This window comes from Protopterus annectens, chromosome 2.part1, assembly GCF_019279795.1.
Source record: "Protopterus annectens isolate FY-2018-M chromosome 2.part1, PAN1.0, whole genome shotgun sequence".
NCBI classification, from domain to species: domain Eukaryota; kingdom Metazoa; phylum Chordata; order Ceratodontiformes; family Protopteridae; genus Protopterus; species Protopterus annectens.
Window position 1 is genome coordinate 1093455267 of NC_056729.1, and position 27423 is coordinate 1093482689.

General features: G+C 45.2%; 1 protein-coding gene across 1 annotated transcript in view; it reads right to left on the reverse strand.

The window, feature by feature from the left end:
- The window catches only part of SLC25A27 (solute carrier family 25 member 27), a 319725-nt gene that overhangs the window by 148390 nt on the left and 143912 nt on the right, over positions 1-27423 (reverse strand). The window contains exon 4 of the mRNA XM_044062637.1: positions 5374-5496. Coding sequence (XP_043918572.1) covers positions 5374-5496 — 123 coding nt within the window. The remainder of the gene's footprint in view (positions 1-5373; positions 5497-27423) is intronic.

Here is a 27423-nt window from a genome sequence, read left to right on the forward strand (position 1 = left end):
CAGCTGGTTCAAAAGGAGGCAATGTTAATTTTTCTAGTATGTAATTAAGATCCCAAGCTGGTATTGGTTGTTTCCTTGGTGGTCTTATATTCTTAGCCCCTCTGAGGAACTGTCGTAAGAGTGGATGAGAAAATAAAGGAGGATCCGTGTTGAATTCTGCAGAAATGGCTGAGGCATGGATTTTTATGGAAGAAAATGAAAGTCCACTGTTCAGTAGTTCGGCTAGATACTGTAATACCTGAGGCAAGTCCAGTTTACTAGGGTCCTGGCCTTTTTTCTCATTCCATGAGCAAAACCGCTTCCATTTTGCGGAGTAAGCTTTTCTAGTAGATGGCCTTCTGGCCTCCAAAATGACATCCTGCACCTCCTTGGAGAGCAGGGTCTGTTGTGGTGTTAAGGAATTTTCCATGCTGCGAGATTGAGTGTTTTCAGCTGACTGTGAAGAGTTTTGTAGCTGTGCTGAGTCAGCAGAAGAGGCATTAGAGGCAGGGACCAGGGAGGAGTATGTGTTAGGCTCCTCAGCAGTGGGTACCGGTGTTGCCTTGGCCAATCTGGAGCAATCAGTATCATCTTCGGTCTGTCTGTTCTTGCTTTCAAAAGCACCTTGGGCAGAAGAGGCAGAGGTGGGAATGCGTAAACTGTCCATGCTGTCCAACTGAATGAAAGGGCGTCCACTCTCCAGGCCCTTGGATGGAAGGTCCTCGAACAAAACTTTTCCAATTGATGATTCCTGTGGGAGGCAAAAAGATCTATGTCTGGCCTCCCCCACACTTGGGTTATTTCTGTAAACACCTGAGGATGTAACTTCCATTCGTGTGGATCTGTCATATTTCTGCTTAATTTGTCTGCCAGCGTGTTTTCCAATCCTGGCAGGTACTGTGCTTGAAGTTCGATTTGCCATTCCAGAGCCAAGTTCCAAAGAGTCATGGCTAGTCTGCACAAGGGTATGAATGTGTTCCTCCTTGTTTGTTTATGTACCACATTACTGTGGTGTTGTCTGTTCTTATCAGTAATTGTCCTGGATGCAGGAAGTCCTTGAAAGCTGTAATTGCCTTTATTACTGCTAGCATTTCTTTTTGATTGATGTGAAGGTGCTTTTCCTTTTGGGACCATTTGCCCTGGATGCACCTGTCCGTCATGTGAGCCCCAAGTAATCTGAGGCGTCTGTTGTGATAACTTGCTTTGCTTGAGGCTTGCAGAATGGGAGGCCTGTGTTTGTTTGACATGCTTGGGCCCACCATAGAAATTCCTTTTGCAAACATGGGATTATTGGTATTATTGTTTCCAAACTGTGACTGTGTTGAGACCATAGGTTTTTTAGGTACCACTGAAGTTTCCTCATATGCAGCTTTGCAAATGGGATTAAAAGAATGCAAGATGCCATGAATCCCAGAGCCTGCAGGATTTTCCTTGCAGTAAGCCTGGTACTTTTTGCTAGTATTTTGAAGTACTGAAATAGTTGCCCTTGTTTTTCTGGCATAAGGTAGGCCATCTGGGTGTTTGTGTCCAAGTTGGCACCCAGGAAAGTTATTTTCCGAGATGGTGTTAGCCTTGATTTCTCTTTGTTGATTGTGTATCCCAGAGACTGCAGTAACCGTGTCACATATGCCAGATGTTCCAGAAGTATGTGTTTGCTGTCCGCTTGGATCAGGCAGTCGTCCAAATAAGGGTAAATTTGTATCCCTTGAAGTCTGCAGTAGGCAATCACTGATGCCAGGCACTTTGTGAATACTCTGGGTGCAGTAGATAAGCCAAAGGGCAATGCAGAGAATTGATAGTGGATTGAACCTGCAAGAAATCTGAGGTATCTTCTGCAGCTTTGTCTGATTGGGACATGCAGGTATGCCTCCTTGAGGTCCAATGTTACCAGCCAAAACTCCTTGCCCAGCATGGGAAGAAGTTGCTGTAATGTGAGCATCTTGAATTTTGGTACGAGTAGAAATGTGTTTAAGATGGATAAGTCCAAAATGGGTCTCCAGTCGGTTCCTTTCCTTGGTACCAGAAAAAGCCTTGAATAAAAACCTTGACCTTGTTCGTGAGAAGGTACCTCTTGAATAGCTCTCATGCTTAAGAGCTTTGAAATTTGTAGTTGTGCCTCTGCCCTTTGATTCTGTGACAGTTTTGGCATGCCTCTCATTTTTGGAAGAGTGTGGAAATGAAATTTGTAGCCTCTGTTTATAATGTCCAGGATCCATTTGTCTGTTGTGACAATATGCCAATTGTTTGCAAATAATGCTAGCTTTCCTCCCAAAGGTGCTGCCAGCTGAGACGTGCTTGGCATGGAAATGAGGGAGTCATTGGGTTTGCTTCCTGTATTGTTGTGCACTGTCCTCGCCACCTCTTGGTGCTGGAGTTTGCCGTTGTCATCCTCTATATGATCATTGTGATTGCCCTTTGCCCCTTGTGCGTCTGTATCTACCTCTTTGGGGGTTGTGAGTGGGTGGAAACGACCAGTTCGTTGAAGGCCAATTTCGGGTAAAGGGTGGTGGTTGGACCTGGAAAAAGGTTTTGACAGTTTGCATGGATTTGGCTTTTTCTTCCATTTTCCGTAATATCTCCTCAGCATTAGTACCAAACAGCACATCCTTTTGTAAAGGAGCATCTAGAAGTTTAGCTTTCACATGATCAGGTAAGTTTTGTTCTCTAAGCCAAGCATGTCTGTAATGACTGATCCCGTAGCAGCCGCTCTACTTGAAGCCTCTAGGTATCATAACCACATTGTAAAGTGTGTTTACCCACTTGCTCTGCACTATGCATCATATCCTGTAACTCCTTTAAATCTGGTTGTTCAGGTTGAGACATTTTGTTCCTTAATTGTGATAACAGGAACTGTTGATATTTAAGCATATGAAACTGACAATTTAAGGCCCTCATGGCTAGGGTGGCGAGGTATATACCTTTTTACCCCACCTTTCTAAAGATCTTGATTCCCTTTCTGCAGGAAGTGGATTCTTGGCAGTGGAGGCCTTCAATCCCTTGGGGCCTTGTGAAATGGTTTCAGGGTCAGCATTATGGCTTTTGAAGAGAAATTGGTGAGAGCTGGCTACTCTGTAATACCTATCAGGTTTGACTGGTGCAGGAGGCAGAGAATCCGGGTTAAGGCAAGCCTCCGAATAGACATCATCCAGTATGTCCAAAACAGGGGGTATAGCCAGAGGTCTGTGTTGAGGTAACAAAAGAAATTCCCTAAGTCTTTTCTTGGAATCTGAAAAGTCTTGGCCTTCCCAATGGAAGTGTTCCCTCAAGGTGTGCAAGGTTTCAAAGGAAAAATCCTCAGGAGGGATACAGAAGGAATGGACTGTTCTGCATCGAATCCTCAAAAGGAGAGTACAGTGTTCCTCTGCATCAGAATGTTCTGATAAAATGGATCCCTGATCAGAAGAGGGGGAATCTTCCTCCACTCTGGGTCTCTTGTCTGGAGGGGGTTGAGAACCTCTGATAAGAGTAATTAAATCCTCAGCCATTTTAAGCATCTGTTTTTTAGGCATGGGACCTGGAGATGGGCCCTGAGCAACAGGCCTCGTGGGATGCCTGGCTGCTTTGGATTTAGTAAAGGCCTTAATTGAAAAGAAGATGAGGGCCTAAATACACCATGGGTGGAGGTGGACCTGTCCACATTAGTAGGTTCAACATTAGCAAAGGCTTCGGTTGTAGTCTGGGAAAGGGCCGAGGTCCCAGCGGTCTCGGGTACAGAGGACACTGCCAAAGGAGTGCCGTCGGTAGCCAGGGACTGCAAAGGCGTCTTGCTGAGAACCGGACCACGTGTAGCCTGTTTTGGCGTGGTGTCGTGGGACCGGGCCTCGCGTGTCGGTCCTTTTCCTTGCATTTTAGGACAAAACGGTAGTCGGAGTGTCCGGCGACATTTTATAATCAAAAGCTTTACCAAAGTAATGTTGGGCGAACTCAGCCGACGCTTAATAGTGTGTTTATTGAAGGTAGCGCAAAGCGACAGCCCGAGACGTCGTGGTCTGGGCCCAAACAAGGTATGCAGAGGGAATGGAAATCCTTATGCGGTATTTGCTTCCCACAAGAAATACAATTATTAACTTTTTCTGACATCGGTCTGAGGCAAGAAAAGTTTCAACGGGGTACTTAGCTTTAACGAAGACTTCGGTTTCCAAAATTTTCGTAATTCAGGAGCTGGCCGACCGGCACTTGCGAACTGCTTCTGCTTCGGGCACCGCGCAGCAAAAAAGACTAGAGAACATGGCGTCGGCTGTGTCTTATATACTCTGGCCTCAGTGACGTCAGAAGAGAAAGCGACGACAACCGACGCCGGACCAAGACTTTGGAATTCGGCCGACCGAGGGACTGCCTGACGGCAGAAAACCCATATGTGATTACTGCAGCTGTATGCACGATGAACATCTGAAATACCATAGTGGGGACCAGTTGCAGTTTTTAAGGGATGAGATAAATGTGAGTGGGTTAAAGTTTACCTTGTTATGTATTTGTCAATAGATGATGGGTGATCTTAACAAGTGAAGCATGGGCTGATTAACATTTGTTAAGATTGGGTTGCACCCTATAGAAGCTATTAACTGATTTTGCCTTTTTCTAGATACTGGTATATAATAACAATGCTCCATGCAATACATGCAAATAATGTTCTAGAAAAATAACCACCTATTCAAACACTACAAGTGAAAAGGGCACAATGGGGACCTTTTCTGCTATCAAATTGTTCTAAGCTGTGACAGAAAATAGGTACAGACATCTCAGGTAGTTTATCAAGTCAAAAACATCAAAATGAACAGTTCAATAAAAGAAGCATGCTTAATTTCTGAACCTTGGATGTTTTAGACATACGGGTGTGGCACCACATAACACAACTCTCATCTACCTAGCTGTACCCATTTTTTTTATCTACTTAAGTCAACTTGAAAGTTTATTCGCTGATAATTCTTGTATATCTCAAAGCTGGTTCAGCCCAGCAGCCTGTTCACTTCACACTGTATCAGCATAGTCCCAAATTCAGTATATCGATGCAATACAAATACATGTTTTTCAGGAGGTTGTGTACATGTTTTTAAACAATTTTATTAATTCCACAAGTTTAACATCAAAGCAATAAAAGCTTTATTAAATTACAAGAACAAGCAAACCCTTTCAGAACAGTAAAAAATATACCATTAGCCACCCAAAACACCTTGCATTTGGAATATTAAGTATACTATAATCCCAAAGCAGCTACTCAGTCACATCTGGTTTCCACTGGTTATTAATACCCTTTTACTGTTTTTCCCTTTTTATCTCATCCGATTTACAAGCCTTCATAATTGTAATGGAGTACTCTCATATTTGAAGATGTGGTCTTGTAGTTCAGGATAAAATGAAGTCTACACAGAGCATGGTATTACTGTAAGATCTTACCTTGGAGGTTTTCCTTCTAATCGCCTCCTGCCTTCCATTTGCATTTGTACTTTTACCAAGTCTGTTGGACTGGCTACAAACTGGCCAATAGCACCTGCTGCCATTCCTCCTACCACGGACTTCCTGGAAATTCAAACAAAAAAAAAAATAAAATAAAAATATTTATTCTCCATGCAGATGCATATCTTGCCTGTTTTCACAAGTTATATAAACAAAGCAAGCGCTGAATAAAGCTCAGACAAAACCATTTGTGGTCACCAGGTGGCAGTAATGGAACACTTTCAGCAGAATTCTGTAAACTATGGAATGGTCTACAATCTCCTGAGTCTATTTAGCAACCCTGATGTTAATGATAAAACTGCTACTGCTGTCACAACACTGTAAGTTTTTCAGTTACAAGTAGAAAAAGGCTGTATTCTTACACAAAAAAAACAAATGTAGCATAAGCAATCAGAGCCATCATTTTTAGTTTTATACATTCTTTTTAACTACCTTTTAACTACCTACTCTTTAACCTTCCGTTATATTATTTGCTTCCTCCTCTATATGACTCTTTCTCCTACCTACGATATGTGCAATTTACTAATGATTATGATTACTTTCTTGTGACTGAAATTATGTTATGTATCCATATAATCTGATAATTATGTATTAACTATATACCATTACTCCCCACCCTATGCTAATGTATGTATATCTCGTTCACTATGTATTTGTTCTGTACAATATATGATTACTTGGGGAGCTTTTCTCCTCGGGCCTCCACTGAAAATGAGTTTCTGACCCAGTGGACTTTCCCGGTCAATAAATAAATAAATACATTTTTTTAATTCCTTGATTTTGACTGCTGTACCATGGCCAGTTATTATTATCATTACTTGTGGTTGTCTATTAAATGTTGTCTTCTACTCAAAGATCTCCAGTACCAAATCTTTCTGTTTGGCTTAGCTAGATGCATATATGTGGTCCTTCTAAGATCTTCTGGGGAAAGGACCAGGGTTTTTAAAGAAGTTATGTACTCACCATAACATTCCATCTGAGTAGATACTTCATTTGTCTGCAACCTGTGGGTGTTGGATCCGACCTCGGATCCGATCCGGCAGATTTCCAAGCTCCAAGATTCGAGCTCCTAGCTCCTCCCCCCTACCCATAATCCCCTACTACCAACCACATTACCTCAGATCGTTTTTTTTGCCTCACCAACTCGAGACAGAAACCAACTCTGAATGATCAGAAAAATTCCCGAGGTTCGGGGGATGGCAGGGGGGGTCGGTTGCAGACAAATGAAGTATCTACTCAGATGGAACGTTATGGTGAGTACATAACTTCTTTATCTGAAGTAGTTACTTCATTTGATCTGCAACCTGTGGGACAGAGTCCCCAGCTAACCTATAAGAACCTGGGTGGTCCTTACGGAAGGATATTCCAAAGCACCGCGGAGCCAAAAGAAGCCCTACTCCTGGAAATCATATCCAGTTTGTAATGAGAAATGAACGTATGAGATGAGGACCAGGTAGCTGCTGAACAAATATCGTCTACTGGAACCCTAGACCAAAAGGCTGTTGAGGTAGCTACAGATCTTGTGGAATGAGCACGGAAGCCAACCGGAGCTGGCTTCCCCGATGAAGTGTATCCCAGCATAATGCACTGACAGATCCAATTTGCTACAGTCACTTTAGCAATTGCCTTGCCCATGGCTGATTTTGTATAAGAAACAAACAACTGGTCCCACTTGAAACTCTCTAGTCCTGTGCAAGTAAAAGCAGTTGTCTGTGTACATCCAATTTGTGCAACGTATTCGCCTTTGTTGTGAAAATTTGGGAAAAATACAGGGAGATTTATCGATTGATTAATGTTTGATTCTGTAGCCACCTTAGGCAAGAAAGACGGGTTAGTCCTGAGGGACACTCTATCTTTGTGAAAAATAAGGTGGAGGCTTGATACACAGAGCTTGTAATTCTGAAACTCTCTTGGCTGAAGTAATAGCCACTAAGAAAGCCATTTTCCAAGACAAGAACTTCAACGGAACCGACGCCGCAGGCTCGAAAGGTGGTCTCATTAAGGCTTGTAAGACCAGAGTGAGATCCCACGGGGGAACCACAGTCTTGACCGGTGGTTTCAAAAAAAAAACGCCTCTTAAGAAGGTTTTGCACAACTTTGTAGATGCTAAGGAGCCTATGCCGCCGCCCATGTGAAAATGGGAGATGGCCGCCAACTGCACTTTGACTGTGGAGGCACTTGCTCCCTGTCTAAAAAGCAGGGAAAGGAAGTCCAGAATAGTCGGAATAGGGACAGTAAATGGGTCCAATTCTTTATCTTTGGCCCAGATGGAAAAACGTTTCCATTTACTGTTGTAAAGTTTCCTGGTAGATGGTTTATGAGCCGCCACCAGAATGGCCTTAACGGGGGATGAGATACCGGGAGTCCTAGCCATTAATGGAACTGGATCAACCAAGCAGCAAGTTTGAGATTGACCAGGTTTGGGGTATGGCATCCCGCTGTGTGCGAGATTAGGTCTGGACTGGGATCCAGAATCCATGAGGAAGCCACACTGTGAGACCGCAGAAAGGGGAACCAGATCTGTCGAGGCCATAATGGGGCTATGAGGATAACTCTGCTCCCCAACCGACAGGCTTTCTGGATGAATTTCATCATAAGTGGGAGGGGGGGATAAGCATAAAGGAGTCCGGGAGGCCAAGCCTGGACTACAGCGTCTCTGGGGGTCTCCCCTCTGGGGGGAACTATCACGAAGTACTCGCTGCATTTTGTGTTTAAAGGAGAAGCGAAAAGGTCGCAGCAAGGCTGACCCCCATTTGTGGAAGATCTGCTTTGCAACAGATGGATTCAGAGACCACTCGTATGGAGTGAGGAACACTCGACTTAGCTTGTCCGCTAATATGTTGGACCGTCCCGGAATGTGCGTTGCTATCAGAAAGCGGTTGGTGGAAATCGCCCATTCCCACACTCTCATGGCTTCTCGACACAGGGGATAAGATCTGGTCCCTCCTTGTTTGTTTATATACCAGACTACTGACATGTTGTCCGTCTAGATTGCAATAGTCCCTATGGGAAGAAGGTCCTGGAGAGCTTGCAACGCCAAAAGCACCGCCCTCATCTCTAGGACGTTGATATGTAATGCGGTCTCTAGGGAAGTCCACGTGCCTTGGACGGATCTGCCTGAAAAATGCCGCCCCCCACCTGAGGCAAGAAGCGTCCGTGGTCAACGTGGCTTTGGCCGGGGGATCACAAAGGGTCTCCCTTCTCTGAGTTCCTGTGCCTGTAACCACCACAGAAGGGAGTCTCTGCAAACCCTGCTCAAGGGTATTGGCATGCATAATGGGTGGATCGACAGAGACCATTGGACTTAAAGGGTCCATTGTAATATGCGCATTCGTAGACGGGCATGAAGAGAGAGACCGATCGCTGCTGACATAGACCCTAGTGCCCTCAGGACTAACTCCGCTGGAGGAGCAGGGCTCAGAAGAAGGGCTAACACCTGAAACGACAAGCTGTTCAGCCTGGCTGACGTTAGAACAACTTTGGAGATTCGTGTATCTAACCTGGCCCCTATGAATTCTAGGGCTTGAGTGGGGCACAGGCAGGATTTCTGCATGTTCACTGAGATGCCTAGGTTGTGGGCCAGAGACAGAGCATAATCTCTCGCCGCACAGAGCTGATGCCTGTTGGTAGCGGTGAGGAGCCAGTCGTCTAGGTAAGGGAAGACCTGAATGCCCTGGAGTCTCAGGTGGGCTGCAACCACTGCCATGACCTTGGTGAACACTCTGGGGGCTGAGGTGAGGCCGAATGGAAGAACCCTGAATTGATAATGACTGGCTCTGAGCTGGAAGCGGAGGAACCTCCTGGATTGTCTGTCCATTAATATGTGGCAATACGCATCCTTGAGGTCTAGCGAGCACATCCAGTCGTTCTCCCGCAGCAGGGGGAGAATTGATTGGAGAGTGACCATCCGGAACTTTTCCTTGGGTAAGAACAGGTTTAGGGCAGAAAGGTCTAAGATGGGTCTGAGGTCCCCTGTTTTCTTTGGCACCAAAAAGAACCTGGAGTAATAACCCAATCCGGACTGGTCTGGGGGAACGGGCTGGATGGCTCTTTTTCTTAGCAGCTTTGAAATCTCCAAAGCCGCTGCCTCCCTTTGATGGGGTGGGACATCGGGGAGACGTCTGGGTTTGGGGGGAAGGTTTATGAATGGAATGGAGTAACCTCTGGATATGATCCGGAGCACCCATCGATCTGTTGTAAGGGACTCCCAGTTTGACAGGTGCTCCGACAATCGCCCCCCCGACTGCCTCCAGAGAGGGACAGTCGGGCAAGCCCTCAGGGCTGCTGTGCGGGTCTGTCCGAGAAAGGTTCTCTAGACCCGAAATTACGCGGCCCCCCTCTGCTTCTGGGCCGGCGTCCACCTTGTCCTCCTCTGCCTCTGGAGGACGACTGGTCCGCAGCAGGATGGGATTGCTGAGACTTACGGAACCACAGCTTCTTTTGTCCCCTCTGATTCCTGGAGAAGGATCTTTGGGGATTAGAGAAGCGGACTCCGACGGCAGACAGCGTCTTCCTGTCCTTTTCGCTTTGGACCAGCGTGTCGCGAACAGTTTTGCCAAACAAGGCAGAACCGTCAAAAGGGGCGTTCGCGAAGGATGCCTTGAAGGGGTCCGTGAAGTCGCACAGATGGAGCCAGGAGGGACGTCGCAAGACGACCCCGGCTCCGCTAGCTCTAGCGGCTCCCTCCGTTGCATGGGAGAGAAGCCGCATAGATGTATTGGAGATGGATTTTAGAGTGGCCATTCGAGTCTCAAAAACCTTTTTGTCTGGGACCGACATGGACTCCGGGGGGGCTGCAGCGTATTCTTTAATCAAGTCTCGCTGTAGCCTAATGGTATGTGCCATATAGTTCAGCGCCCTTATGGAAAAGGTCGCTGAAGCAAACATCCGCTTCCCAATCCGGTCAAGCGCTCGAGATTCCTTATCCGGCGGGTGAACCGAAGAACTCTCCTGCGCAAGTTCTTTCTTGATGGCCACCGCCACCAACATAGCATCAATGGGGGTTCCTTTGGCCCAAGACGGTCTATCTGTGGGTGGGCTGAGGACTTTATCGGGGCGCCTAGGGATTGGCTCCATGGTGTTGGGCTCCTTCCAAGCCCTGGTGGTAATTAAGTCCACCAGGGGGTCGGCCGGAGGGGACACCCAGGAGTTAGATGGGCCTGCCTCAAAGGCCTCCAGGAACACGGACTCATCAAGGGAGGGCTTTTGGGCTGACAACCCCGCTCTGATACGCAACATTTCCATGATGTCTCCAAAGGAGACATCTTCAGGGGGTGACCTTGGGGAACCCTCCGTATCATCTAAGTCCGTGTCTGTGGTAATGGAATCGGGGGGAGTCCAGGTGCCTCCTTTTGCACCGATGTTTCCGAGGGACCTCCTCAGTGGGACTGTCCGAAGAGGGCTCGTCCACGGGTTGTTGTTCCTCCATGGGAACCAGCTGGAGGGCTTGGGCAGGCTGTCCAGATGGACGGATGATGGAAGACAGACCCTCATACAGTGGGGGTACGGGTGGATCCGAAGCCCGGGTCGGGGATCTGGAGGACCTCGACAGTACCCTCTCCACTACCTCGAAAGCCGAAGGAGAGCCACTCTCGCCAGCCTCTGAGAGCAATCTCCTCGGATCCGAGGAAGGGATCGGGGTCGGAGCCGATGCAGTCGGAGCCGAGGCAGAGGTGTGCTCTGACGCCAACAGCGCCGAAGACACAGCAACTCCCTCGGATCTGACGCTCAGCCCTCGGCCCCGAGAGCTCGGGTCCGACAAGCTCGAAGGTATAGTCGGCATCGAAGAGACCACCGCTATCGGTGCCGACAATTCCCCGGGTCTGAAAGGGCCTGGATCCGATGACTCAGAGACCAGCGAGTTGGAGAAGGAGTGATCGGGGCAAATATGGGGGCTGCACTCCCCCCCAGAGGGGGGGGGAGGCAAGAGCATCCCCATCTGCATTTGGGTCTGTAAGAACCGACACATCATCCGATCCATATCCGCTTCGGAGATGCTTCAGGTCGACCTAGATGAAGTAGTAGAGGCGGGCCGGGAGGGCCGCCTCGAAATTCTCGAGGGAGACATATCCTCCTCCTCCGGCTCCGGCGAAAAACAGGGCGAACGGCGCCGAGAGGAGGGGGATCCGGAGACCCTCGAGGGAGATTTAAGTAGTTTTGCTGGTGGAGCCGAAGGATGAGATTCGGCCCGCCTTTTGTGGGACTTATGTCCATCCTTATCCTTGTGCTTCTTCTCTCTAAGGGAAGAGGCACTAGTTTCCCCAGAGCTCAAACCCGATGAGGGAGGTTGAGTCCCGGGTAGAGCTAAGGGGATAGGCGGCGCAAGCTGCGAAGCAGCTGGAGCCGAGCGGAGAGGAAGAAGAAGCCGACTCCTGGGGGAGCTTTCCCGCCAGGATCAGCTTGTTCTTCCTGTCCCGAAGTGCCCAGGGGTTAAAGGCCGCGCAGATTTGGCAGGCCTCTGACAAATGTGCTGCCCCCAGGCACAAAACGCACTGAGTGTGGCCATCAGCTGGAGAAAGCTTGTGGCCACACTCAGTACATTTCGAAAAAATGGCCTTAGTCCCTTCTGCCATCATTCACACACACACCCAAACACTAGGAGGGGGAGGGGAGTGAAGATAAACTAGTAATAAATTTAACAGAAAGGGACCAAAACTAGCACAAGAAGCAGAAAAAGGGAACTAACACACACACGACAACTTTGAATGAAAATTTGGTTTAAAAACCAGCAATGATCTCACCCAGCCAGGAGCTCTTCACAAGGAAGCTTCTTCAGCCGCGGCAAAAAACGATCTGAGGTAATGTGGTTGGTAGTAGGGGATTATGGGTACGGGGGAGGAGCTAGGAGCTCGAATCTTGGAGCTTGGAAAGCTGCCGGATCGGATCCAAGGTCGGATCCGACACCCACAGGTTGCAGATCAAATGAAGTAACTACTTCAGATTAAGTGGTTAGAGAAACATCATGTTAATTATGTATGGGGCTAAAAGATTCAGTATGACTTCAAAGAGAAAATGTGCATAGAACTGGTTTATCATTGGCATCTGACAGTGTGCATATCCTTGTAGTCCAGATAAACTTCTTCTTCTTCTTTCGGCTTTTCCCAGTTAGGGGTCGCCACAGCAGATCACCTGTCCGCTCATGATTGGCAGTGAAGTTTTACAGTGTCGAGTTGCCAGCCCGGCGTCCAACCTTCCACAGAAGGCACACACATGCACACACTCGTGCCTAGGGCCAATTTAGTGTCCAATCCACCTACAGCATGTCTTTGGGATGTGGGAGGAAACTGGAGCACCTGGAGGAAACCCATGCAACCACAGGGAGGACATGCAGACTCCACAACGAAGGCACCCCAGCCATGGATCGAACTGGGGTACCTCTTGCTGTGAGGCGACAACACTAACCGCTGCACCACTGCGGCCGCCCAGTCCAGATAAACGGTAGTTCATTTATTAAGATAGTTGTTGGGGGACAGGTAAATGGAATGATGTGGTGATTAATTTACTTTCTGTGTGTCTTTTAAGTTTTTCTGCCGGGCTGATATTTTTAGTTTATTATTTGCAATAGTGTACAACAGATACTGGTCTGTTCTGATACTGTACCTTGCTTTTATCACTTCTACATTTCTAAGTAATTTTGTTGATTTGTTCCATTTTTTATACTCTTCTAACATAGGTTCATAGGGTCATACAAGGTTACTAAGCTAATGGCCCTAGAGCCCTAGCAAGCCTAGCCCTATTTATCCCAAGTTGTCCCAATTGTCAGTGCTTAGGTGAGTGAAGTTCACACAGGTAAGGGTCTATGGTAGTTAACAGCGACTTCCTCTGTCCAGGAGGGACATGGGAACCACCCCAGGAGTGAATCTGCAGTCACCCATCCATTGATCTAGGCTGGGTTTGAAGAGGGTCATTGTCTCACATGAATGGCAAGCTTTTTCCAGAGAAGTGTCAGTCTCTGAGAAATATATCTATCTCACCAGCACGACCTGTTAATTTCAGAAGCCAGAATGCGATCCCTGGAGTGAGTGACCCTCATGCAGTTTGATTTATGAATGTGTAGCATTTCCATCTGGGCCGGGTCAGATACGGCTCTAAGTCAGGCACAGGTCATCCCTTAGCAACCTGTAGGAGACAGAATATAGTGACAGGGCTTTCTTCCCTCCCATGTATGACTTGTTATGTGTACCCTGTAATGTCTTGGTGAGAAACCTCTGAGGTGTCTCCAATTGTTGCAGGTGCCTGGTGAGGTTCACTCAAAAAGGAGCATTGTACTCAATTATTTTTCTGATGAGGGCCGAGTATAATGGAATTATAACATCCTTAGATCTAGATGTGATGCCTTTACTCGTACGATGTGCCACATAGAAGGATTTCTTTATTACTGTGGATAAGTGATGGTCAAAGTTCAGATTGCCATCAACCTGAATACTCATATTATGTACCACTGGGTCTACACGTAGGCAGTATATATACTGTAATTAGCAGGGATGTCAGCTTTCCCAAAGGAAATAATAATGCATTTTTTTTGCATTTAGCCTTAATCTGTGGCTTTGGCACTAATCATTTGCCTGTGTTAACCCTGCCTGAAGTATACTGACATCATTGGGGGACTCAGTGATTGTTCCCAGTTTGCAATAATCAACAAACTTTGCTAGCCACAGGCTGTCAAAGTTTTCCTGGACTTCTATGAAATAAATTCCAAACAGTAAGGGGCCCAGCACAGAACCCTGTGGTATGCCACTGGTGAATGGTCTTTTTCTAGAGGTGAAGTCACCCACTTTGACAATATGTGTCCTATCAGTGAGCCAGTTGGCTATCCATCTGGTAATGTAGGGGTTAATACCCAAATTAAAGACTTTCTCTATAATACTGGAGTGCTGGATTGTGTCAAATGCCTTGGATAGATAAAGATAGGTGGTATGCACTGTCTTTCCCTCATCCATGGTCTTGTTGACTTTCTCGAAGTCAACCATGTTTAACAGGCATGATCTACCTTTAACGAATCCAAACTGGGTTGGGTCCAGAGTTTGAAGATTACCTATGTCCTTGTTAATAAGGTCCAGAATGATTCTTTTTATATCCTTGTAGATGAGTCTAATCTTATGGGTCTATAATTCCTAGGGTCGTTTGATGGTCCCCCTTTGTGCAGAGGGATTAATTTTGCTGTCCTGCATTCTGCTGGAACATACCCAGTTCACAGGCTCTGGTTAAATAAGAATCTGAGCTGGTCTGCTAGATCATATTTTAAGTTGTTTAAAAGGCAACCTGGGATGTTGTCTGGTCCCACTGATACTGTGTTCTTGGCTTTGGAGAGTGCAACAATGACCTGCCTTTGAGATAATGGGTTGAGAAATGGTGGCAGGCATACTTTAGGGGATGACTAGAGAGGACAGGGGTGTGAAGTTTTCTTGTAATCTGTCAGCTAGTAGGTTAGCTGTTACCTCTGGTTGAGTGCAGGTGGTGCCATCCACAAACAGTTCACCACATAACTAGGTATCCCCTTTAGATTTCAGACATAGTTAAAGAATGCCTTGTGATTAAACTTAGTTAGGGAGGCTATTTTTACTTTGTAATTAGCTTTGGAGGACTTGACAAGATCACCAACTTGTTTCTTTAATTTCAAGATGGATTTCTTCCTCTGCTGAGCCAGGTTTCTTTCTCTTGTTGTATAGCCTGTTTATACTAGGGATCCACCAAGGTATTTTTGTTTTTTTCGGCAAGACCTGGTTTTAATCCTATACAACTGGTTAAGTAGTTATACAGGGCACTGGTGTACACCTCTGCATAGGAGTCCCTGTTATCTGTATTCGAGGGGCATTTGAAACTTCTTATACCATCACTTAGTAAAAAATAATTTGTCTTTTAAAGATTCTTAAGCATTTTTGAGCTTGATGGGGTATCTGGTCTTATAATTACATCAAATGAGACTGATTTATGGTCTGATCTTACCAGGGGCGACATCACACGGGGGGGGGGGGGCTATGCTCTCCCATGTCAGTGAGTAGTATGTCCAGGACATTTGAGCCTCTTGTGGGTGTGCTGACTAACTGTTCCACAGTGTTTACACTGACAAAGTCCAAGAGCCTCTGAGCCAGCATGTTTGCAGTCGTGTATGTTTCCCAGCCGATGGTAGGATAATTAAAATCACCTACGAGTAAGGTGTTGGGCTATATGGAAAGTGACACCAATAAGTCTAGGTATGCCGTATGCTTTTCCTATTTTATGGTGGGGGACCTATAGCTAGCTATGATGTGGTAGGGAGCTTTGCCTATAGTTAATTGGATATGGAATAGCTCAAGAGAGTCATACTGTTTGACCAGTCTAGAGGTGTACTTATCCTTAACGAAGATGGATACACCTCCTGCTTTGGTTATTTTCATGTACAATTTGTGGTCAGAATGCATGGAAGGCACTGTAGCCCTGCATGGCTGGGGTGCTTTCCATGCCTTTGAACCATGTCTCAGTGACTGCACAGACATCAGCATCTTCCAAAGTACGGAGTGCTTCCAAGAAGTGCAGTTTCATGTTTAGACTCTTAGCATTAAGCAGCAGTACTTTGAGTTTATCTACAACCCAGCCACTGGGGATGAACAAGCCAGTGCATTTCTTTGTTCCAGTCCCAAGCCTGGATAAATGGGAAGGGTTGCATCAGGAAGGGCATCTGACGTAAAACTTGGCCAAATTATTCATGCGGACACCAGTAAATATTTACATACCGGATCGGTCGAGGCCTGGGTTAACAACAACCTTCACCAGTACTGTTAGCCAACAGGGTGCTGGTGGAAATTGGGCTACTGTTGGCCGAAGGAGGAGAGGAGGTGGAAGCCATGGCCGACGGCAGGAAGAGAGGAGAAAGGCTAGGACTGTGGTATTGTGGGTCGGAACTTTGAATGTTGGCAGTATGACTGGTATAGGGAGAGAGCTAGCCGATATGATGGACAGAAGGAAGGTTGGTATATTGTGTGTGCAAGAGACCAGATGGAAGGGGAGTAAGGCTAGGTGTATCGGAGGTGGTTTCAAATTGTTTTATCATGGTGTGGATGGGAGGAGAAATGGCGTAGGAGTTATCCTGTAGGAACAGTATGCTAAGAGTGTTTTGGAGGTGAAAAGAGTGTTGGACAGAGTGATGTTTATGAAGCTGGAAATTGATGGTGTAATGATGAATGTTGTTAGTGCATATGCTTCACAAGTTGGGTGTGCGATGGACGAGAAAGAAAAATTTTGGAGTAAGTTGGATGAAGTCGCAATGACTGTACCCAAGGGTGAGAGAGTGGAGATTGGAGCAGATTTCAATGGGCATGTTGGTGAAGGGAACAGAGGGGATGAGGAAGTGATGGGTATGTATGGTGTTAAACAAAGGAATGCAGAAGGTCAGATGGTAGTGGATTTTGTGAATAGGATGGACATGGCTGTGGTGAATACATACTTTAACAAGAGGGAGGAGCATAGGGTGACATACAAGTGTGGAGGAAGATGCACACAGGTGGATTATATCTTATGTATGAGGGCTAGTTTGATGGAGATTGGAGACTGTCAAGTGGTGACCGGGGAAAGTGTAATTAGGCAGCATAGGATGGTGGTTTGTATGATGACGTTGGTGATCAAGAAGAGGAGGAGGAGTGTGAGGGCAGCACCAAGGATCAAATGGTGGAAATTGAAGAAGGGTAATTGTGAGGTGGAGTTCAGGGAAGAGTTAAGACAGGCACTGGGTGGCAGTGAAGAGTTACCAAATAGCTGGGTAACTACAGCAGAGCTAGTAAGGGAGATGGCTAGAAAGGTGCTTGGTATGACATCTGGACAGAGGAAGGACGACAAGGAGACATGGTGGTGGAATGAGGAAGTACAGGAGAGTATACAGAAAAAGAGGTTGGCAAAGAAGAAGTGGGATTGTCAGAGAGATGAAGAAAGTAGACAGGAGTATAAGGAGATGAGGTGCATGGCAAAGAGAGAGGTGGCAAAGGCTAAGGATAAGGCATATGAAGAGTTGTATGAAAGGTTGGACACTAAGGAGGGAGAAAAGGACCTGTACCAATTGGCTAGACAGAGGGACCGAGCTAGGAAAGATGTGCAGCAGGTAAAGGTGATAAAGGATAATGAGGGAAACATACTTACAAGCGAGGAGAGTGTGTTGAGCAGATGGAAAGAGTACTTTGAGGGGTTGATGAATGAAGACAATGAGAGGGAGAAAAGGTTGGATGATGTGGGAATAGTGAATCATGAAGTGCAATGGATTAGCAAGGAGGAAGTAAGGATAGCTATGAAGAGGATGAAGAATGGAAAGGCTGTTGGTCCAGATGACATACCTGTAGAAGCATGGAGGTGTTTAGGTGAAATGGCAGTGGAGTTTTTAACCAGATTGTTTAATGAAATTTTGCAAAGTAAGAGGATGCCTGAGAAATGGAGAAAACGTGTTTTGATACTGATTTTTAAGAATAAGGGTGATGTGCAGAGCTGTAGTAACTACAGCGGGATTAAACTGATCAGCCACAGCATGAAGTTATGGGAAAGAGTAGTGGAAGCTAGGTTAAGAAGGGACGTGATAATTAGTGATCAGCACTATGGTTTCGTGCCGGGAAAGGGCACTACAGATGCGATGTTTGCTCTGAGAGTATTGATGGAGAAGTACAGAAAAGGTCAGAAGGAGTTGCATTGTGCATTTGTAGACTTAGAGAAAGCATATGACAGGGTGCCTAGAGAGGAGTTGTGGTATTGTATGAGGAGGTCGGGAGCGTCAGAGAGATGTATGTAAGAGTGGTACAGGATATGTACAAGGGTAGTGTGACAGTGGTGAGGTCTGCAGTGGGAGTGACAGATGTATTTAAGGTGGAGGTGGGATTACATCAAGGATCAGCTTTGAGCCCTTTCTTATTTGCAGTGGTGATGGACAGGTTGACAGACGAGACCAGACAGAAGTCCCCGTGGACTGTGATGTTTGCAGATGACACTGTGATCTGTAGTGAGAGTAGGGAACAGGTGGAGGAGACCTTGGAGAGATGGAGATATGCTCTAGAGAGAAGAGGAATGAAGGTCAGCAGGGCTAAGACAGAATATATGTGTATGTGAATGAGAGGGAGGATAAAGGAATGGTGAGGATGCAAGGAGTAGATGTGGCAAAGGTGGATGAGTTTAAATACTTGGGATCAATAGTTCAGAGTAATGGTGAGTGTAGAAGAGAGTACAGGTAGGCTGGAGTGGGTGGAGAAGAGTGTCAGGAGTGATTTGTGACAGACGGGTACCAGTAAGAGTGAAAGGGAAGGTCTACAAGAGGGTAGTGAGACCAGCTATGTTATATTAGTTGGAGACAGTGGCATTGACTAAAAGACATGTGCTGAGGAGGGATGCTGAGTATATTGGGAAAAAGATGCTAAGGATGAAGCTTCCAGGTAACAGGAAAAGAGGAAGGTCTAAGATAAGGTTTATGGATGTGGTGAGAGAGGACATGCAGGTGGTTGGTGTGACAAAGCAAGATGCAGAGCTTAGGAAGAAATGGAAATAGATGATCCGCTGTAGCAACCCCTAACTGGAACAGCCGAAAGATGATGATGATGATGATGATGATGACCCTGAGTTTATCTACATAGGATTTTGTTATGTTGGGAGGTTGCTTATTTTGATACTGCCTAAAAAAAGCACAATAGGGGTGGCTAATGCCTTTGCCAGTATCCAAAAGCCTAGATGAGACAGGTGCAGACCATCTCTGGCAAGGCAGAGTGGCCTTGCGACCATGTCTTCCCAATTGACAGGTAGTGGATCTCCTTGGACTGACACCAGAAGCTAAGCCATTTGTTAAATTCAATCATTTTTTGTTTCGATTGTGGCATCATCCTTGGAGAATACAGAATGCTGCTTAAGCCTAGGCTTATACTTTCCTATGACACAATCTGAGATCTCAGTCATGTCTCTCTTCATATAGTCCAGTGAGGTACATCTCAAGTCATTCATCCCCACATGGACTGTGACAGAGTCTTACCGGTACTTGTGGTTGAGTGACTTGAATGCTTGAATGACTTGATGGATCCTGGCACCTGACAGACCGCTATCTGTAACCCACTCCTTATCCAGCCTGGTAAGGGCAACATCCATATGCCTCAGAATGCCAGAATGGAGACACCTATAACCAATACATTAGGTTTTGTGGAGTTGCACCTTATGGGGTTATTTGTTGAGATGCTGGTGTGTGTATTATTATGTGTTGTGGTTGTTTTTGCATTGTTATGTGTGTAAGCAGTGGTTTCCATTTGGAAGGCCTCTGATGTTTTGGTAAGTTACTAGTGTAAACCTCCCCATATGTGGGTTTATGTGCCGTGTCCTTTTTTTAGTGTGGGAAATGTGCAGACAACCTATATGGCATTTAATTTGTCCTTATGTGAGAGTCTAGCCTCCAATGTCATAGTGTAACTACATCTCTCACATGAAGTGTTTGTTTGTTTCAGGAGTAAGCGGTTGTCAGTATACATGAGACAATTACTACATTGCCTCAGGATGCACATGTCTATCAGGCTGGCCCAAGAGATGATGGTGAACTGCCCGTCCACTACAGCAGACTCTTACTGTATGTTTTGTTAAGGAAGGGAATGGGTTAACTTGACAGGATTGTGCTTCTAGTGCCGAGACTACAAGAGAGACCTATACTTTGTGTAGGCTAAGGATGATCAATAAGACAGCGCTGTTCATTGTGCAACTGCGTTGCTCCTAGAGCTGCAGAAAAGCTTGGAAGGGTTTCACTGTCAGCTATTTAGGGAAAAACTGAGCTTCTATGCTTTTGTGTCAATATAGAACACTGTTAACTGCTGCTGCAAGAAGAGAAGCATCACACAAATGTGAGGCTTAAATACAAGCAAAGAGAAACAAGTTTTAAGCTAACTATCAATCAGGAAAGCACACAATAAGCCCTCCAGCAGCAATCTCCAACTCAGACAGGTTAGATCAGCACACTTTTGCCACAAGACTGCAGAAAAACACCTTCTTAATTTAGAATAGTTGGTTTGGAGCCCAAGTGTAACAAGACCACACAAACTACCAACAGCAGCCCTACAACTAAACAAATGCAATGTAATACAGTGCAATTGACGACTTAAAGCAGCAGAAGATAGTACATTTTTTGAAACTGTTAAAGTACAGTCACAGTATATAACAGAAGTGCAAAAAATACTTAGAGCCCTTTTGTGTGCTTTCCAGCTCAGATATGCCAGGTAAACATCTACTGCCACTAGACGAAAAATCACAGTCCTCCTAATGTAAAAGCACAGTAAAGGAGTGTCTGGAGTGAAATGCTATCACAAGTAAATGTAAAGGTATGGATATAGCAGTTTATAAAAGTGTGATTATTAAAAGTATTTCGCTTAGCATAAATGAGCCAAGAGCCACTCAATTGTACAGAATTTATAAAAGGAATAAAGACAAGATAAGCTGATTAATAAGCCCTTCAGACAATAAAACTACATACAGAAATCTCAGGTGTTTCCACAACCTAAACAGATGAGACTACCTCCCAGTGCACTAGATGGAAAATCCACTGATCTCTTGATGTAAAACAAGTGCTTGCTAGAGTATAAAAATAAACTACTTTATCCAGCAGCTTGCTAGATAATGAATGCGGAGCAAATGAATCAGTAGAACAGACACTTCTTGTCTTAATTGCTTTATCATTTTCTCGATTCGATGCTTCCAGGATGGCATTTGATTTCTCCCCTTCCTTTCCCTTATTGCCTTGTGTTTTTGTGGTAAGACTTTATCTATTATTAATTTCGCTGCAGAGTAATATATCCTATTTACTTTTAGGTTCATAGGTTCATAGATTAGTACTAGGCTAACTGCCCTTGCGAGCCATTTTAAACTTTGCCAATTATACCTTATGAGACTTAAACCCTGCACTTTGTGTTTGTAAGGCAAACACCTTAACCATTAGGCCACACTCCTAACCCTCTTTTCTTATATTACATGAATTTATGTTAATAGTCTTGATTACTGTGCTCATTTGTTCATAGGTTCATAGGTTCGTACTAGGCTATCTTCCCTAGGGCATTCACAAGCCTAGCCAGAGTGTGTGCGGCTTTCGCCACCCCTTTGGATGAGAATACTACGCCCATTTAGGGTTTAGTTTACTGTGCCTCTGTCTAGTAGTGACACAGAGATGACCCCCGGGGTAAACCTATGATCTCCCATCCACTCGTCAAGATTTCTCTTGAAGAGAGCTAGTGAGGGGCTCTGCCTAACGTGGACTGGGATTCTGTTCCAGAGTGTAGGGAGCCTCTGGGTTATAAATCTGTCCCTCCAGCACGTCCTATTTATTTCTGTGTTGAGGTTCAAATCTCTTGCTCTCGTGGTTCTGATGGATTTGGATTTTCTGAGGTGGAGCATGTCCATTAATTCCGGATTGGACATGGCCTTGTACGTCAGGCATAGATCACCTCTGAGTAGGCGGTATGCGACTGAATAGAGCTGGAGTTTCTTCAGCCGGGCAGCATATGACATATGTTTGAGACCCTTTATCCTCTTGGTGAGGAACTTTTGGGGTCTTTCCAACTGCTGCAGGTGTCGGGTAAGATACATCCCAAATGGGGCATTATACTCAATCATGGGCCTGATAAGAGAAGAGTACAGGGACACAATGACCTCTCTTGATCTGGATGTGAATCCCTTCATGATAAGGTGGGCAATATAGAAGGTCTTCCTAACCACCTTGGCAATCTGAGTGTCAAATGAGAGGTTACTGTCAACTTGGGTCCCTAGGTCCCTGATTACCTCTTCAGATTTAATGAATTACCACCTATGTGGTAATTTGTGGGTACCTTGTTTTTCCCAAAGGGTATGACTATACATTTTTTGGCGTTCAGTTTAAGGCCATAGCTCTGGCACCAATTATCCGTTTCTATGAGGCCTCTCTGAAGGATGCTTGTGTCCGCTGGAGTATCAATTATGGCGCCCAGTTTGCAGTCATCTGCGAACTTTGTCAGCCACAATCCTCTTATGTCTGCTTGCACCTCGGAAAAATAAATGCCGAATAAGAGGGGTCCCAGGACTGAGCCCTGTGGGACACCGCTTGTGACTGGCTTAGAGTCTGACATGGCTCCAGCAATTCTGACCTTGTGGGTTCTGTCCTTGAACCAGTTTGCAACCCATCTTGTGACATATGGGTTTACATTTAAGCTGGTGAGTTTGTCTATGATGCCCAAGTGGGGTATTGTGTCGAAGCCTTTTGCAAGGTCAAGGTAGGCTGTGTGAACTGCCTTACCCTCATCAATGGCCTTAGTGACTGTTTCAAAAAAGTCGACCAAGTTCAAAAGGCAGGATCTGCCCTTGACAAAGCCAAATTGGGTAGGATCCAATGTCTGTAGGTCCCCAATGTCTTTGTTTATGAGTTCCATAATGATCCTTTCCATAGCTTTGCAGACCAGGCTCATCAAGCTTATGGGGTGGTAATTTCCAGGGTCCGTAGAAGCACCGCCTTTGTGGAGTGGGACCACTGTTGCTGTACGCCACTCTTTGGGTACGTATCCTGTAGTAAGGCTAAGATACAGCAGCCTTATGTGCGGATTTAGTTCCTCTTGGAGTTCATGTAGCACGCAGCCCGGGACACCGTCCGGTCCCATTGATGCTGTGTTTTTAGTTTTGGAGAGGGCGGCTCTAACCTGGGCATCTGAGATGTTAGGGAGGCTACACTCTGCTGGGATAGATATTTCTCCTTTTGGGGGGGAGGGGGTGGAGAAATTTGCACTGAACCTGTCTGCCAGAATGTTGGCAATGTCTGTGGGTTCAGTGTATTTTGTGTCATTTTGGATTAACTCTGAGCATATCTAGGAGTTTCAACCCAGGTTTCTAACATAGCTAAAGAAGACCTTGTGATTGTCTTTTGTGCCTTTTGCGATTTTTCTCTCAAAGTTGGCCTTGGATGATTTTATGAGTGATCGTAGTTTTTTGCTAGTACTGATCAGAGATGCCTTCCCTTTTAGGGATTTTGCTCTGTCATGTAGTAGCTTCCTCCTCCTGTTGTAAAGTTTGTTAATGGCTGGGGTCCACCAGACAGGGCGCCTGCCTTTGGGGGAATGGGTCTTGGTTTTCATTCTTGAAGGTGCCCGTAGAAGGCATTTATAAAGGATTCAGTGGTGTGGGTTGTGGTTTCCACTGGCCCAGGGGCCTTGAAGGATACCACTTCAGTCTTAAGAAGTGTGAAGTCGGCTTTTGAGAAGTTCTTCACTGTGGTCTTTTGTGCAGGGGGTGATGGCGGGATGTGGATTTCCAGTGAGATTAATTTATGGTCTGATCTCACCAATGAGGGGTATACTTCCGGTGTGGAGCATTTTGTCCCCATGTTTATGATGATCAGGTCTAGTATATTATCTCCTCTTGTGGGAGTGGTGACTAGTTGTTCCATCGCATTTGAGTTTATGAATTCTAGGAACCTTTGGGCTAGGGTGTTGGGGCTTGAGTAATGTTCCCAGTCTATGTTTGGGTAGTTGAAGTCTCCCAATATGATGGTATTTGGTGAGACATTCATACTCTCCAGTGTCTTCAGGAAGGCTGAGTGGGGTTCCTGAGTTTGAGAGGGTGGTCTGTAGCATGCTACAATCTGTAGGGCAGTTTTGCCTATGGTTAGTTGCACCTGGATGGTCTCCGATGCTTCGTGCGTTGCCACTAACCTGGAGGTGTGGGTATCTTTGATGAATATGGATACTCCCCTCCTTTTGTGGTTCGGTCCAAGTTTTGGGGCCGGAAAGCATGATATGAGGTAAAACCTGGTAGTGCTGGGGTGCTCTCAGGAGCCTTGAACCAGGTTTCAGTCACTGCACAGACATCAATGTTCTCCATACTGAGGAGGGCTTCGAGAGTGTGCATCTTGAGGTTTAGACTTCTGGCATTGAGCAGCATTACCCTTAGTTTTTTTCACTTGTGTTTTCTAGGGAGGTGGGTTTGTCTTTTGAGCCTTGCCTGAAAAAGGCCCTATGGGGGTGGCAAGAGCCTTGGCCAATATCCGAAGCCCAGGGATGACAGGTGCAAGCCATCCCTTGAAGCAGCGTGGCTTGTCAAGCATGTCATCCCAAGCAGACAGACATTGGATCCCCTTAGAATGACACCAGTAATTAAGCCAATTGTTAAAGCTGATCATTTTGTCTTTGTACTGTGGCATCATTCTTGGTGAGGGTAAGATGCTGCTCAGGGTCAGGGTCATACCGGCCTGGGCTACATAATCAGAGAGCTCCTCTATGTCTCTTTTCATGTAGTCCAGGGAGGTACGTCTCAGGTCATTTACACCAGCATGGACAATGACTAAGTCGTATTTGTACTTGCTTTGGAGTGACCTGAGTGCTTGTGTTATGTGGCGGATTCTAGCTCCCGACAGGCAGCTTACTGTAACCTTTTCCTTGTTCAGTCTGGTGAGTGGGACGTCAGTGTGTCTGACTATGGAGTCGCCTATTACAAGTGTATCTGGCATGTTGTTTGGCCTTAAGGGCTGTGACTATTTAGCACACTGACTTTGTGAACTATGCGTTGCATGTGGTATGTCTTGAGGTAGTGGTCACTTGGGTGTCTGCTTTGGAGGCCTCTGTTGTTTTGGTAGATTTTTAATCAGAGCCTCTGAGTATGTTTTTGTGTGTTTATGTGTTTGGTTTGCAGTTGTGATAGGTCTATGTGAGACTGGGTTTGTGGTGTGTGTGGTTACCTTCTCCTCCTGTCTGGTTTTGCCAATACTGAGTTGAGAGAGCTCAGCCTCCAGTTTGGCTATATAGTTGCATCTCTCACATATATTTGTATTTGGTGGGGGGAGGAGAGGGTTGTCTGTGTACATGAGGCAATTGTAACATTGCCTCAAGATTCCCAGATTCACCAGCTGAACAGGAGAGGACGCCAGCAACTGACCCTTCAACATGCTAGAATAGTGTAAAGGATTGCTGTGTAACTGAGTCAGAAAGGACCTATAGGGAAATGGGTACTCAAGGGAATTTAGGTGAATGAAGTACTTTCTTTTTGTTTAAGAGTGCTTTACCTGTATAAAAATGCTTTAGGAGCAAGTGCTGGGCTTTTCAGATAGAGAATAGACTGTTTAGATTGTAAGTAGAGCAGTTCTAACGGAAAAAATGAAGAGCAGACTTTGCGGAGCCAGAAATAGTTTAAACTTGATTAACTGGCGCTGCCCGATGCTGCTCTATGAGCAACTTTGCGCTAATTCGTGCTAAAGCGCACTAAAGCAGGCTTTATAGCAGGGGGTTGAAAAGAGCTAGGAATTGACCCAAAATGGCCAATAAACTACAAGTTGCTGGGCTGGAACCACTCCTCTAGGGACAAATAGGTTGCTCAGTGCTCCCCACTCCCACTGGTGAACAAAGAAGCTTCCTCTTATCCAAATAAGGATATGGATAGCACAGGAACTATGACAAAGCCCAGAGATCAGCAAAATCTGAAGACTGGACTATTCTAGTTCAGTAAGGCGGGAAAACAAGGATATTTTTTTTTTTTTTCAGAGACAGAAGAAAAAGATACAGTAACAAACAGTAAATGCTTTTATCAGACTTCTATTATTTTGGGTCTTACTGACTTTCTGTAATCTATTTCTTTCATCTGTCCCTCTCTGTTAAATGAATCAACTCATCCTTTAGATCATTTTCTTCTAAACTAAGGGCACATTCTTTATTCACTGTTTCCTGCAGGCATTCTACAGAAAGTTCCACTTCCTGTGACATATTCACTTCAGCGGCATCCTATTTTATCCTTTGCTATTTCATATGGGAACTCATTGGCCCATCACGCTACAACAGTGACTGTGTAAGAGCTGCCACTGTTTCCTGCACTTTCCCTTGCTGTGCAACTCCAACTGAACTTTTATACTGGTTTCATACTGAAGGCTCCAGAGTATCTTCATGCGGCAAGTGATCAGACACTTCCCCATTCCACCATTTTTTTTTAATTTGGGGACTCATTTTTCCATTATGCTGTGACAATACCAGAGTTGGAATTTCTACACTAAATGCTTCACTTTGTAGGTAATCCATAATTTTAGTGTCTATTTCTTTAATTTCTCCACTACCAAGCCTCTTTTCTACTTTCCCCCTTTGTTTTCTTATTTTTTTGTATTCTGAAATTTTCTATATCAGATTTCTTTGCCTGTCTTTCTCTTCAAATATATTTGCTGCTGCTTTTTGTATTTATTAGTTTTGCTTTCTCCTTTGCATAAATACTGCACCATATCAGCTCTCTCTTTCTGTCCCACATCCAAGTTTATTTTTTATATCTTTCACAAATCACTAGATTTTGTTCTTCATATTTTTGTACTTCCTCAGTCACTCGTTTTTCCAAACAGCCCAAAGTTTCTTGCTATAATGCTTTCCATGGATCTGTTGTATTAATGAACACACATTTGCATTTGAAGCTTTTGACACTTTTTCTTGTGCAAGCATTTTCTTTCTTCTAATTTTTCACTTAATCATTTTGAATGTCTTCTATCCTGGAATTCTGGGCTTCTTGAATAATACTAACGGTACATAATATCTTTCTTATCCTCAATAGTCAGCTCTATCGTCTTTATGGCTCTGTTTTGGCCTATCAGTTTTTGTGATTTTTGTGAACAACTACTTCCTTCTACGACATGGGGATCATTCTTCCCCTGAGCCTGGCCTACTCCCATTGTAGGAATGTTTCCCTATCTTGAGGATGCTACACTGTCATTTTTTCCAGTCCTGGTGCTTGGGTGCATACCAGGATACAGCACTTTTTATACCCTGGGACTTGCCTTTTTTATTTCTAACCCACTTCTGTCCATGACATATGCTATATAAAATACAGTCTATATATATCAGTGTCATCTTGGTGAGATTTTGTAAAAACAGGGTCCATCTCCTGAAGGTACTCGTGAAGATTTGATGATTAATTCATTTCCAGCAATACTACTCTCCTTTTTTTTCCCAATTTTATCTTTACACTTCTACATCGGTTGTCTGATCATTCTTTACTTTTTGATAATGCTAACATTCCTAGAGGCATTTGTCTCTAATGCTGTAT